Source organism: Orbicella faveolata, unplaced genomic scaffold (assembly GCF_042242905.1).
Source record: "Orbicella faveolata isolate gen_17 unplaced genomic scaffold, um_ofav_v1 contig_13, whole genome shotgun sequence".
Lineage (NCBI taxonomy): Eukaryota > Metazoa > Cnidaria > Anthozoa > Scleractinia > Merulinidae > Orbicella > Orbicella faveolata.
Genome location: NW_028301540.1, coordinates 29,665,461 through 29,680,000, shown reverse-complemented (window position 1 = coordinate 29,680,000; position 14,540 = coordinate 29,665,461). Strand labels below are relative to the sequence as shown.

The 14,540-nt window shown below is 42.7% G+C and overlaps 1 protein-coding gene across 1 annotated transcript in view; it reads right to left on the bottom strand.

Annotated features, from left to right (window-relative positions):
- The window catches only part of LOC110055038 (uncharacterized), a 28,286-nt gene that overhangs the window by 8,492 nt on the left and 5,254 nt on the right, over positions 1-14,540 (bottom strand). Inside the window, exon 3 of the mRNA XM_089285961.1 lies at positions 1-14,273. This exon is cut by the window's left edge and continues 428 nt beyond it. Within this exon, the coding sequence (XP_089142087.1) occupies positions 1-14,273 (14,273 nt within the window). The remainder of the gene's footprint in view (positions 14,274-14,540) is intronic.

The following is a 14,540-nucleotide window of genomic DNA, read 5'->3' as shown; positions in this document are numbered from 1 at the left end:
CCAAGCGAGCATTCGTCAATGTTACTACAGGTTTGTCCATCCCCTGACCAGCCCGGGTCACACTTGCATTTATAAGAACCGAGAGTGTTGTAACAAGAAGCATGTTTCGCGCACAGAATGGAATTAACTCTGCATTCATCTATGTCCGAACATGTGAAACCGTTGCCCGAGTAGCCTTTCAAGCAGCTGCAGTTATAACCACCAATGGAGTTTTCACACGATGCCCTTGGGTGACAATTATTGAGATCAGTACTGGAACACTCATCCATGTCTTCACACAACAAAGTCCCGTTTCGCTGAAAACCTTCTAAGCATGTACAAATGTAACTTCCTGCTGTATTTACACAAAAGGAGTTGTGAGTGCAATTTCCAATTTTGAGAGAACATTCATCAACATCGGAACAGTTTGTTAGACCATTTCCAGTAAAACCAGATTTGCACTCGCAAGAGAAGGACCCATCCGTGTTTAAACAAGTGGCATTGGCATGACAAGTATCGTTTGCAAGGCACTCATCTCTATCCTCGCAGTTCCGTCCGCCGTCTTGCCTTTCATATCCTTCCTGGCATATACATTCATATGATCCTACCGTATTGTTGCAAGTGGCTTTCTTCGTACAGTTATGAACAACGCTAGTTCGGTTTTTCGTAGTAGCATTTGAACTTGTGTTAACCATTAAATCCAAAGGAATGGATATTATAGTTGTAACGTTTTCTGCAGATTGAATGACTTCCACAATAGCCTCAACACAGTCTATCTTGCTATTGTCGCTATCATCACAGGCACAAAGCAAGGTGGAGCCGTTGTCATCGCTTCCATCACTTGAAATGTTGCGATAAATACAGGTTTCGGTTGTTGCGCAAACGCCAACTTTGCATTCCTCGAGGAGCCCTGCAAAAGTTCGAGTGATCTTTCCTTCACATTCATCAATTTCGAAACAACCATCCCCGCTCTGAAAGAAGCCTGCACGGCACTTACACTCAAAACTGCCATTAAGATTGATGCAGTCAGCATTGGGATCACAGGAGCCATAGAAATTTGGATTGATGCACTCGTCAACATCAATACAGGCTGTTGCATTTTGGTCTTCAGTATATCCTTCTGGGCAGACGCAGTAATGTTCCATCCCAACTGCAATACAAGTCATGTTTTGTTCGCACGTGTTGTTACTAGAGTCACAAGGATTCACAGGATCACATGACGAGTTATCTACAGCATCACATTTGCACTCATAACCACCAATCAAATTTTGGCATATTGGCGCTGCCGGAGGGCAATGGAATATACTCCACTTACATTCATCTACGTCCACGCATGTTCGTCCAGTGTTCATGTACTCTCCGGCACAAGTGCAGAGCTCTTCTGAGGTTGCAGTATTATTTCCCACATTTGAGCTAGTTACACGGTTTGTCTGATTTCTGCAATGGTATTTCGTACAAATTCTCTCTGTGTCTTGAAATCCTTCCATGCATTCGCACCTAAAACTTCCGTTTGTATTAATGCAAGATGCGAAGGTGTCGCAGTCGTCCAAGCCAAGAGTGCATTCGTCCAAATCTTGACATTCGTCATTCATGGATCCAGTTAGTGTCCAACCTTCCTTGCAGGAACAAGAATAGTTCCCGGCCATATTTCTACAGAGCTGATTAGTACTACAGACAGTGCTATTTACGCATTCGTTTATATCATTGCAATAAAAACCATCCCCTTGCCATCCTTCGGAACAAGAACACTGAAAGCCACCGATGGTGTTGATACAAATTGCATTAGCTTGACCCTCGTAAGTAGAGCAGTTGTGTTTCTCTTCTGCACATTCATCTATGTCAACACACATGAAGCTTGTATTGAAGGTGCATCTTTCTAATGTTGCTGACGTTGAGTTCCTTTTTTCCCTCCACCCAGGCTTGCAGGCGCAAGTGTAATTGCCTTTCGTGTTTATGCAGTCTTCATTTGCGCAGCAAGAATGCCTGTTGAGTTCGCACTCGTTGACATCTGTACAATTGTAGCCATCCCCGACCCATCCAGCCTTGCAAATACATTTGTATTCTCCCGGTAGATCAACACATTTTGAATTAATGCTGCAGTTGTGACTTTCCTCGTTACATTCATCTTTATTTTCACAGAAAATGCCGTTGCCAATCCACCCTGGGTTACAGTAACATTCAAACGTTCCGTTAGATTCTTTACACGTTGCACGTGGTGAGCAAATGTTGCTCGCATTGAAACAGTTTCCTCTCTCTACGCAAGAGAAGCCATCTCCATAAAATCCTTTTTTACATTGACACTGTAAAAACGGTAACGATCCGTTGGTGACAATACATTCGGCATTTTCGTCACAAGTGTTAAAGTGGTTTTCGGACTCGCAGCCTCCACAGTCTAAGCCATCAAAATCACAAAGCCTTGTATCGCAAGCTGGATCACAGGATCCATCGCCAATAGAGGTAATGGGGCAATCATTTGAACATGTGCAATCTCCACCATCATAATCGCAAATTCTACTGTTGCATTGAAGATCACAGTGACCGTTACCAAGATACTCTTTGGGGCATTTCTTTGAGGAACAAATGCAGTCCATATTGTCGTAATTGCAAGGCTCTACAAAGCAATCAACGTTGCAAATTCCATCTCCTAAAGACGCATTTGAACAACCAGGTGCACACTGACAATCATTGGCATCAAATGAACATTCTTCTACCTTACATTGTGACTGACAGATGCCATCTCCCACCATACTCAGTTGGCATCTTGGAGAACACTCTTGAACGATAGGTTTGGGGCAGTCATTGTCATCGAAGTTACAGGCCCGAACATTACATACAGAATCACATTCACCATCACCACGAAAGCTTGGAAGGCAGCCTTCAAAGCACAGATCTATCGTCGAAGCAGTTTTAGCTGGGTCACAATCTTCTCCGTCAAAGTTGCAGGCAGACACATTGCAGGGCAAGTCGCAAAAACCATTTCCAACCATTGGAGGCGAACAAGCTGGAGGACAGTTTTCTCCTGTGACTTGTAGGGTGCAATCTCCATAGTCGTACAAACAGGCGGCCACGTTACAATCCTCATTACACACGCCGTTTCCTTGAAGATTTTGGCTGCAAGAACACGTTGGAATGGTACTACAGTCTCCTTCGTCCACACCACACAATTCTGTATTACATTCAGGATCACATATCCCATCTGCTAGCATTACTGATCGACATCCGGGACTGCACTCCTTTTCAACACAATCACCACCATCATGGTTGCAAAGTGTGTTGTTACACACCTGGTCACATGATCTGTCACCAAGCCATGCATCTGGACAAATACAAACGTTCCGACAGTCTCCTTTGTCTTGTAAACAATCAAGTGTATCGCAATCTGGATCGCAAACGCCGTCACCAATCCAGATTTGTGGACATAGTGGAGTACATAACTTGATTTTGGAACAGTCATTTCCATCCCAACCAAAGTTACAAACGCACACGCCTTCGATGCAATTTCCATGACCAGAGCAACTTTCAGGGCAGTTATTGATCTGGCACTTTTTTCCAGTATAGAATAGATCACAATAGCAGCTCCCATTTGCCATACAAACGCCATGTCCAGAGCATGAGGTCAGAGAATTGCATTCACGGCTGGCCTGTTGTGTTGGATCATAGTGCTTGAGTTTGTTGGTTTTAATGGTTTGGCGGGGTATTTGGAGATGGAAATATGGTGTTACAGTTCCGCTATAATTTTGAGCAAGGGTGTAGAACAACAATCGGGCCTCCATAAGCGCGTCAAGACCTATTTGAAAATTGGTTTTATTTTGCAATGAAGAGGTTTTGAGTTCAGCAATATCGTAGTCAGCGCCACAGCTACCAAATGGAGATACACGGTGAACTCCAAGCTCAATAACTTTTTCGGCAGTTAACAAAGTCAATTTTTCAATTGACGTGTTCTGAGACAACAAAACCTCCACAAATTTGACAACTCGGCGCCTGTAGTTTCTAAAAACAAGAGGTGAATGAAGATCAGAAGTGTCGAGTATTTCGAGGACTACCATCTTAGCCAAAGAGTAGAGGCTGAGTGGTCCACGTGCGATGTCGATTAATTTCTCTCCAGTTGTCGTCTGTAAGTGGTACAAGACCTTCAAAGTTGTAACGGAAAAGAAATCACGGATGCTTCTCGGTTGTAGCCAAAAATCTGATTGGTTGTTGTAGTTCGATGTGCACTCTCCATTATCGTGATTACATTGTTCTGTATTACAGGCTTCATCGCAGATCCCATTGTAGAAATGTTTCACTTGAGAACAACCAGGGCTGCATGGAAGCAGGTACTCCAGGGGATCTTTATAAACACTGTCTTGTGCAACACTCAAGCGCACAAAATTGGGCAGAACTGAGCCTATACTTGTTAAAGCTGTCCCAATGATCTGCCCACTCTGTACACTGCTAATATTAAAGGGTTCAAGATGAGAGATAAACACAATATAACCGGCCCATTCACTTTTGGGCCAGCCCGTGATCTGAATGGAGTCATCCGTTGTTTTGACGTTACCAGATATCGGAGAATAGATAACCTGTGATTGATTTACAAGCAAGTCAAGCCAGTGAGTTAATCTGAAACAGCCTTGCAACAGTATTCCAGTACATGGCTCTCTGATATTCCAGGTACATGCCCCTGATCTAAGGCAATGTTCTCTATTGTCGATGCTTCTACAAGAGGGCACTTTCTTGCTTTCAGATGCTACGGATCCAAAGAGACCGCAAAAGCTTTGCAGTCCAGCTCTGTTTTTTGAAATGCGTAGCATTCGGGGGAACAGTTGATGAAAACTTGGATGATTAGCTATACTTAAGCAAATGAGGCTCTTTTCGGGTTTCGGGATTGTTAGGTGAACATTGACAGCCACAGCTGTTGCATTTCTGATGAGTTCCTTGTTTGCCGTTTGAATGTCAATTATACTGACATTTAACAAAATAGATAAGGATTGGAGAGTGTCGTTTTGTCCTGCCATGTAGACGCAGCCCCTCTCAGAACAATCATCGCCATAGTAACCTGATAGGCAATAGCATTCCCCATTTTTGCATATTCCTTTTCCACTACACAGACGACCTTGGTTTGTGGGACAACTAGATGTACATGTTCCATGATACCACTCCGATGGACTGCAGAAAGCTATTGCTCTTGGTCTTGCTGGTCCACCCTCAGCGCAGACGGGGCGGTCTTCAGAAAGTGAAGACCCACACCAACCACAATGATATTTAGAAACACACTCGGAACATCTCTGACTGTGGTGACATGTCCTAGAGCATGGTAGGCTGAATATAGCTTGGTGTTGACTGCAACTGGCGAATTTCTCTTTCGAAAGACAAGCATGGGAACCTTCGCACCAAAAACAACTACTGCTAGTTCCACCAACAATACACTGTTGGCAAGTGGCATACACTCTGCAGGTGTCGTCGTCGCCTGAACCCTTCTGAAATTCTGTTGCATTAAATGCCGACCACAAAACTTCCAAGAAATAGCTTAAACAGAAGTCTTTAAGCGGGCGAATAAAACCTTCCAGGTTTGAAGTTTGGTTTAAAAAGGTGGAAGTGATTATCGCCGCATCCCAATTTCCATCGCTGTTTGGCATTTTCGAAAGATTATAGAATCTTTTGTATCTATTTTTCCAGCTGTACTGAACATTTGGGTTTGATGGACAGTAGTAGTCAAATAGAATGTCTGAAAGCGTTTCACCTTCAGACAAATTAGTCATCTTTAGCTGCGTACCTAAAATAAACCCGTCAATGGCACTACTGATTGTTGATATTGGAAGTCGCTCTTGACACAGCTCCCTTCTTGCCCTTGAAGTATTCCACGTGCTTGCAAACTCGTCGGTGCTTAAAAGTATAGAAGTAATCCACGTGAAAGCTGCCAGAGGGTTATTGATATTTGGGAGGAAAAGAGAGCTTTCACTTCCATCGATATGCCCTATTTGAGACGAAAGCATCCCCGCCAGAATAAAATCTATTTCAACGTGGGCGCCAGAGATTCTGTATTGCCTGTCAAGGTTTCTTTGGGTATTTCCTGTGCTGGATTCCATCTTTAATACTGAATAGGACACCGGGTAAAACAGTGATAAGTATTTCCAAATCAAGTTATACCGTCTGACTCCGTTGCCGGATTCTGTTGAATGCAAAAGAGACCATGCCAGTGACGAAATTTCCATCACCGTTTTCTCTGAAAATGTCGTTTCCAATGCTAAGATATCGCAGAACAAGTCATCACAGGGAGAGGATGAAATGTTTAGAACAAATGTTTGACTGTTTGTACTGACAAGATTGGAAGCAGTTATATTTATTACAAATGTTCCTGACCGTGGAAAATGATGGGTGACCGTCTCAGTAACATTATAAAGGGACGTGTTATCCCCAAAATCAATGGTAAACGAAACATTTGTTCCGCTGGCTGATGGACTCAGACGCAGTGCGCGGCAAGCTCTGCGATCTCCACTTACACTAAGGGTGATATTCATGACTGGAATTTGAACAACCACTCTGTCACTTGCTGTGTCATTGCTGACATGGTTTTTAGCGAATATTCTTACATCGTAGGCACCTGGTGAGTTGAACGTATATGAAGCAAACCCATATTGGCTAAAGGCTGAGTTAAAACTGTACTTGTACTGGACATTTGTTCCTGATAGTGCAAATGCAGAGAATAAAATCGCTTCTCCAACTGCTTTTGGACTTTCCGATATTATGGTCACACCTCGAATAGGCCTTTCACAAAAAGTGCCATTTCCTATCCATCCTTGCCTGCACACACACTTAAACAATTGTCCTTCTGGTCCCTTCCGAAGGCAAGTGGCATTGGGATGACAGTTGTTTTCCCCCGTTACGCACTTACCCATGTTAATAATATCATCAAAGACAGCCCTTTTCTGTGCTTTTTCGTTATAAGCTTTGTTTAGATTTCCAGTGGCTCGAAGAGATTCTTTTCGTGCTGCATCTCGCAAGTTTCTCCTTAGCTGTTCCTCTTTTCGTGCTCTTTCCAACTCGCGTTCCTTTGCCCTTACGCGAGTTCTTTGATCACTTCGATTTCTCTGAAGCTTCCTCTTTTTTTTCTCTTGTTCTCTTTTTTCTTGGGAGAGAGCATCACGGCGATAGATTGATCGTTTTCCAAAAACACTTCCAAAAACTTTTATAACTTTCTTAACTTTGCCAGCCAGGTTGCGAATGCCTCGGGCTATCTCATCTTTTATTTTTTGAGCTATTTTGCTGATTACTTTAATTGCATCTTGTAATCGCTTTGAAATGTTTTCAAAGACTCTTCGCGCTTCTTCCACAGCGTTGTCGACGCGAATAACATTTCTCACAGATTGTTCTAAGGCTTTTCCTGCGTCAGCTAGTTGTGTACCTGCTCGTTGTGCAATCTTTCCTGCTTGTTCAACTGCTCTCCCAGCAGCTTCTACCGCTCGGGAAGCCGCCTCTCTCGCAGCAGCAGCCGCCTGTGCAGCAGCTCTGCCAAACCTTTCGGCAGCCTCGCTTATGACCTTCGAGGTGTCAACCAGGTCGTTGAGGAATTTGCCGAGTTCTTTGACCGGAAAATTCAGCCCTTTCTTAAGTAAGTTTTTCATAAGTTCAGCTGGATCACCAATTAAATCGAAAACTCCCTCTACAAGTGCTCTCAGTATCTCACGAGGATTCCTTCGGAATAGATCTTTAAGCAAAGCAGGAGCTTTATCCTTAATTAGATCCAACAAAAGCGAACGAATTCTGTCAGGCCTAGCGTCTCTTGTGTTAAATGTTAATGAGAGTTTTAGTGTTATTCCCATGAAGCGAAACGAGACAGTCATTGTACTACGACCTGGAAATGAAATCTTCAAATCACAATCAAAGCCAGTATTCAACGCAATTCCTCCAATTTCTACACCACCTACGCTTATTTTACCAAGATCAACCTCTAAATGGAAGCGAAGTCTTGCTTGTGCTTGAACGTTAAAAGATAAACCATTCACAATGAGATCAATATTCAAGCTCGATCCCATAAACATAGCTGTGGCCTTTATAACTGATTTCAAGGGAGAAACCTGTATGTAAAGATGTGACTTGGACAACCGTATTCCCAGAAGATGGACAGCTGCATCGGCATCTAGAGCAAACGTAGGGCCCGGACTGTAGACTTCCGCTTTAACCTTTCCACTGAATGCGAGGACGTCGAAAATATTAAATTTTAACTCCCCAGATAAAGAAATCATATCGATTGATACTCTCGCCTCGCCACTTAGTAAATCTTTATTAGAAAGTTTAACTTGGGCGTTTCCAAAGATCGTCACTGGATTGGAGGGATCCTCCAACTGTATCCTCGTTTCAGCAGTTAAACTAATTGATATCAGGCTTTTTATACCAACCTGCAGCTTCAAGGAGAGGCTAGCATTACCAAAGTTCTTCATTCGAAATTTGGCGTCAATAGAGAGAAGACGTAGATCGGCGGAAGCTATTACCAACGCGTCATCTCCGCTTTCTAATAATGCATACGGCCAGATGTCTTTGTTCTTCTTTAGCTCGGTTGGTGTAGTTGCTGCAAACTTGAGCAAATGCCACCGGAATGGACCGATGTTGAAAGCAGTGTCTAAAACACGGTATCTCAGTGGCACAACCTGCAATAGCCATTTTAGCTCCCACGTTTTCCAGAAGTTCATGTAGCCAACATAAAATCTCTTCGCATCTATCGGTGGGACGTTCAGGTTGAGTTTTGCACCGCCAGTAAACATAGGCAATTTTATCATGGTCTCCTCATTCCCATCTGAAAGTTTCACGACGAGTAAAGTACTGTTTTTAAAATCATCGAAAGAGAGTAGATAATTTACATCTGTGTAGAACTTTAAAAGTCTTACAAGGAGGGAACCAATCTCACCATAATCAGGTCTTCGATGGTAGATTGTCACCTGGCCATGCAGATTAATAAGCGTGGGATATTTAATGGAAAGCGGGGCGGCAAAAATCGGAATCGGAAAAGCGCCCTCAATTATGAAGAAGCAATCTTTACAAATTATTCGCGTTTCCATTTCCTCTGCATTTGTAATAAAAGACTGTTTTGGAATGTTTGAGAGGAGTAATAGCTGTAAAAGATCCCATAGGTATATTTCAGTACTTATGTCCACATAAGGTACTCCAGAAGCCGTACCAATCGAGAATCTGCTTGACGAGAATCCGGCCAAATTACTCCCAGGCGTTACTGGTAGGATTACATTGACTGATTCACCATTCTGAACCTCAAGACTGAACGCTAAGGGGCCGTTTTCAGCCACTGATAAGGCCACAGTTATTTCTTTGGGAAATTCTGGATTTCTGAAGCGCTCCATGCCTTTTGGAAGGTTGGCTATGTTGCAGCCAATCCGACGTAAGTGGCCTATCACATCCGGAGGAGGCCACAGGGGAATGTTTGCCTTCAACAGATCGTAGAGGAACGGAATTTTTCTGAAAAACTGTCTCAGGAACGGTAGCGTAAGCGGAATACATAGCCGTTCTAATCCTTGAATATCCATGATTGCTGAAAATCCATCTTTGGTGTACGCAAAGTTTGGCAGTTTAAGGTTGACAAAGGAATCTTCCTGACAAAGCCAGGTAAAATCGCAGGTGTACTCCTCCTCATTTTTCGTGCAAGGAATAATGTTGTCCAGAATTGGTATTGTCTTGAGCTTCAATGCTAATCCTGTCTTCTTTGTTATAACGACATCCATCTTTAATCTGTTCTTGAACACTTTAAAGGGCAAAAGTTTGTTAAGGACGTCAAATCCACTGATATCAAGGGCTATTCCAAGCTCAGGCGTTTGTCCCGTGCTAAATACTATCTTGAGATCAGAAAAATTGATGTTAAGATTGCAATCTATGCCAGCAAGTTTCTTGTGAAGTCCGACATCAAGTAGTTTCTTCTTGATTGTTAATGTAGCCGATCGTGATGTTACAGTAATCAATCCTTGGAGATCACTGAAGTGTCTTTCCAGTGGAATACCATTAAAGGAAGCTTTAATTGATGCCGTGAGCTGCCAATCTTTGTTCTTCTTTAGATCGAGCTCCAAGGTTTCAACAGCAAGACTTGCTTTGAAAACATTTGACGGATCAGCCATCGGAAGCGGAAAACTGAACCCTACGTCAAACCCATGAAGATCGCAACGAATACTTGCATTGAGGACATCAAATTGAGGTTTACTAAATGTTACGCTCAGGCTATTCAAAGTCACTGTATTGAAGCGTAAGAAAGCAACAGGGACAGTTTTCAACAACTGATCGCCACCAATAAGACTTGCCAAGTCATAAATATTTAATCGCTGCCTGGTGAGGTTTTCAATTTTTAGACGAACATAGTCATTGTAAACTGACAGCACCGTTGAAACGGTGGTCTTGCCAATTTGTAACTCAACAAAAACAGTTGCCTTTACCGTCTGTCTTATTGCATCAAAAGGATTTTTGACAAACAGCTGTATGACTACGTGCTGAAATTTTATCTCCAAGGGAAGCCAGACGTCGCTGAGGTTTGCTTCCAATACACACGTTATGTTGGATACTCTAAATCGAGGATTTGGGCTGAAAGCTGCTTTAAAGCTTTTTAATTCAAATTTGTTGGCTTTTGATAGAATTTTATCCGGAAATAATGACTTCAGATCAAAGCCTCCCCCAGTCAAAGCAACAATTTTTGCTGCTGACAGCGAATTGGATTTATCTGGGTGGATGTTAAGTTCCCAAGCGGACGAGGAGAGGTGTGGCATTGTGAGGACTCCGCGGGACTGGATGACATTCGATTCGGTTCCAAGGGAGATGAGACATGCCAGGCGTCCAGCTACACTAACTCGAGAGGCTGTTTTAACGTTTACTTGTGCGGTTATGTCTTCTATTTTCAGCCATTTATCTATAAGTGTGACTTGGTCTTTAAGAGAAAATCCCAAGCTAAAAGTTTGTACCTCCAGCTTTGTCAAAGGGGGTGATAATCGTAGGTTCAAGAAGTTCAAAGAAACCTTTAGTTTGTCAAAAACAGAAGGGAAGAGCTTTTCTAATACGAAGCCACCAATCAGCCTCTGCCCAATTTCTCGTAATGTAATTCCTGGCAATTCTTGGAACCCTATTTTCATTTCAGGTAGGTCTGGTAGAGTTGGTGCAAATAGTATTTGAAAAGAAATAGGATGGGCTTTCAGGAGAAACATTCCCAGTAGAGTTGCTTGAAAGGCTTGTCCAGATTTCACATCCAATGTAATGTTTTGAAGTGTTAGGAAGCCGTCCAAGTTCCAGTGCTTCAGGGCAGTTGCAGTCAAGTTCAATCCTGTTAAGCTTGCCGTGAAAGACTCAAAGTTCGCTTCAAGGGGCCAAAGGCGAACGTTTCCAATGATGTCTGAAATCGGCGTCAGTAGTCCAGTTGGGATTACCTTTCCAACCAAAGGTAAAACAGCGATCTTTGAAAGATTAAAAATGACCTCACTTTTCAATTTTAAAGTAATCACCGGTCGATGGGAGTCCGGTATGTTGCATTCTAATGGTAACACAAGGCGCTTCTTATTGTCTACAAGCTCCAGACTGCCAGTTATGCTGAGTGTATAACTAGAGATGTCATTGAGGTCTATTACGCGTAAATTCATGGAAGGAGCTATCAACGAACAGCAAGATTGGAAAAAAGACCAAGCTTTTGTGATCTGTACTTCAAGAGCAAACGAATTCAAAGAATCATAATTGTTCGAGAGGGTAACTTCTGCAGACTGCACCAACGACGCATCTATAATGTCTAGACCGAGGCGATTGGCTTCTGGTAATATTTTCAACCCTGGGACCATCCTTTTTAAAGCATCCTTGACCAGCTGATCTAGTCGAGTAGCGTTCACTGGCTTTACAAGAGAAAACACTTGACCTGCAGAGGAGTTCTTCAATTCTAGTTCCAAGTGAGTGTTTCCTAGTAAAAGGAATCCCCTTAACTTGAAAACTCGAGGGCTCATAATTACTGTTGCGTTTGAAACTGAGAGAACTCCAATCCCACCAAGGTCCCAAGACGTACTGCAAACCGCTCTAAATTCATTGATTTCGTAAACGGTCATTTTTTCATCGAAGGATATCTTCAGCTTTTCAATAACTAACTCTGGGAGAAAAGATTCGAGGATTTGGGGAAATTTGCTTGAAATAACATTGACCAGCATTCCAGAAACCTGCTGAAATGAAACACGAGGTGCTCTATTTGCAGGTAGGCCGATTGTAAGGGTTTGGTTTGGCGATGAGGGGACGTTCATCTCGAATGGTATGCTAGTATTTCCACCTACCAAAACCATCACTCCTCTGATAAATGCAGCAAAAGGCTTTCTTACGTCAATGTCAATCGAAAGAAATACATTGGCCACATCAAAGAATTCATTGAGTAATTCCCACGAGTATTTCCGAAGGGCTCCTGTGAATGTAACTTTCCTGAATGAAAGGTCCTTTGCTAAATAGAACGATGCCTTTTGAAGGGAAAAACCAGGTACGTCTGAGAGTTTAGTTCTCACCAGACCGTTCAAATTTTGCTGAAGTGTTCCATTACCATAAAAAGTTCGATAAACAATATCGACAAAGAACGAAATATCGTTGATGTCTGCAGACTTCGAAAGCTCAATCAAGGCACCTTGAGACGACGGTGGCCATTCAAGTTGGCAATGCAAGCTCAATTTTCCGAGGATTACTTCTCCACTTATTAGGGTGTGATTTGGCGTGTAGAACATTTTCAGGTTTTCAAGATAATAAAATGAGAAGTTCCATTTTGTCTTCGATGGGACCTCAATGCGAAACTCGGTTATCTGGAAAGAACCAGTTAAAGTTGCAGGAAACTGTAATGTCAGCTTTTTGAGCATGACATCTGTCAGTATTGTCTTTGTAAAGGAGGGAAATACGCTACTCACTCCTCCAAGTTTCAACAGGTTGCTGAAAGGTAATTGCATTTTCTCTGCATCCTGAAGAGATAGCGATAACGGTTCGGCTTTTGTTGGAATTTCAATCACGAAGGGAAAAGCGATGAGGGTTGGATGTCCGATGGACGCTTGACCAAAAACTTCTCCTTTTATTTCAGCTAAGAGTGAACCCGGCGGATTGATAACTGTCACGCTTAACGTCGAGTTTTCCAGTTTCGTCGGCAATGATGCTTGATCGAAAACGTTCCAATTTGCAGGCAGTCTAGCAAGGATGATCATTTTGGCTAGCTCCAGCTTTGGCTGCAATCTGTAGTTTATTTTCAATAAGTCGAGGCCAAATAAAGATGATGATAGGTTCATACGCATAAAGTTAGTGTCTGGTCGACGGTCGTTTCTTTCGTTGACACAAGAAAGAAAACCTTCGATGGCAATTGGCGAATTTCTGTGTTTTTCTGCCTCTAAGGTCAGACGCTGGCCGGTATCTTTCAGCATAGCAACTCTTAACTGTTGTCCGCAGATGTCAATGACTGCTCGAAATGAGTGTTGTACTTGTGACAATTCGAATGTGGCATTAGTGATAATAATTTTTCCTACAATTGTAAAAGGCATGACCGAGATAGTTGTGACGTTAACTATGGAGATGTTGGAAAATCCAGGAGCCACATGCAAGATAAAGGTGGGGAATGTGACGGTCTGAGAAATGTCAGTTATTGCCTTCAGGGTCTCTCTAACATCGGCCACAGTAGAAAATAAGGGCGCCAAAGAATTGAAGTCGACAACAGCGGTTTTATCCGAGGCGTGGATTTCCATAGAATCATCGGGGTGTTTTGGAAAGAAAAGTTGAATGGGCAACCCTAAGGTTTTTGAACTAGAAACTGCTTGATTCAGTGCAGTGAGAAATCCTTTGGCTTGCACTTCAAATGTTTGGTTCGTAAACCCAAGTTGTATAATGAGTTTTGGTTGGAAAACTTTAAACTGGAACTTGTTAAAGGCATCCCATCCAGGGATACGAAAAACTGTTTGAATTGATGACACGTTTCCTTCATCGAACGATATAAGGAAAGTTTCAATGGAAAAGCCAAAGTTTCCGAGCCCAGCCAAATGAAAAGGTGGTAGAGAACCATTGATGCCTACCTGATGGGTGAGTCTTCCGGCGAAATCATTAATATCAGGAATTGGGAAGCTCCTGTTGGTAGGCAACTGTATGGTTCCACCTGTGTTCAGAGGCCATGGAAACTGGACAGGGATGTTTAGGCGTCCAATCTTTGCGTCAGCATGCTGTACCCCTAAGCTGTCATTCCAGCTATTTACAAGGTCAATGTTTGCTTTACGCAAGGCCTCCTTCACATCATGCAGGGACGTAAACTGCTTTCGATAAGTGCAGAAACAACCACGAAGGCACCACACCTGAAGGGAAAGAACAAACCATTGAAGCCTTAAATGAATTACATTCAGAAGCTATTCTGGCGAATAACCCTCGGAAGCATAAGCAGGGTTGACTAGAACCCCCACAAGTTTTCGTACTAGGTAAAATACAACACTAATAGATACTCTCAGTTTTCTCTACTAGTTGAGATGGATTTGTTGGTTATGACGTCGCATGATGTCATTGAATCACCATTTTGTATCCTCCATCAAAAATTCTAAAATTCAAGGTGGCTCTGAACCCCATGT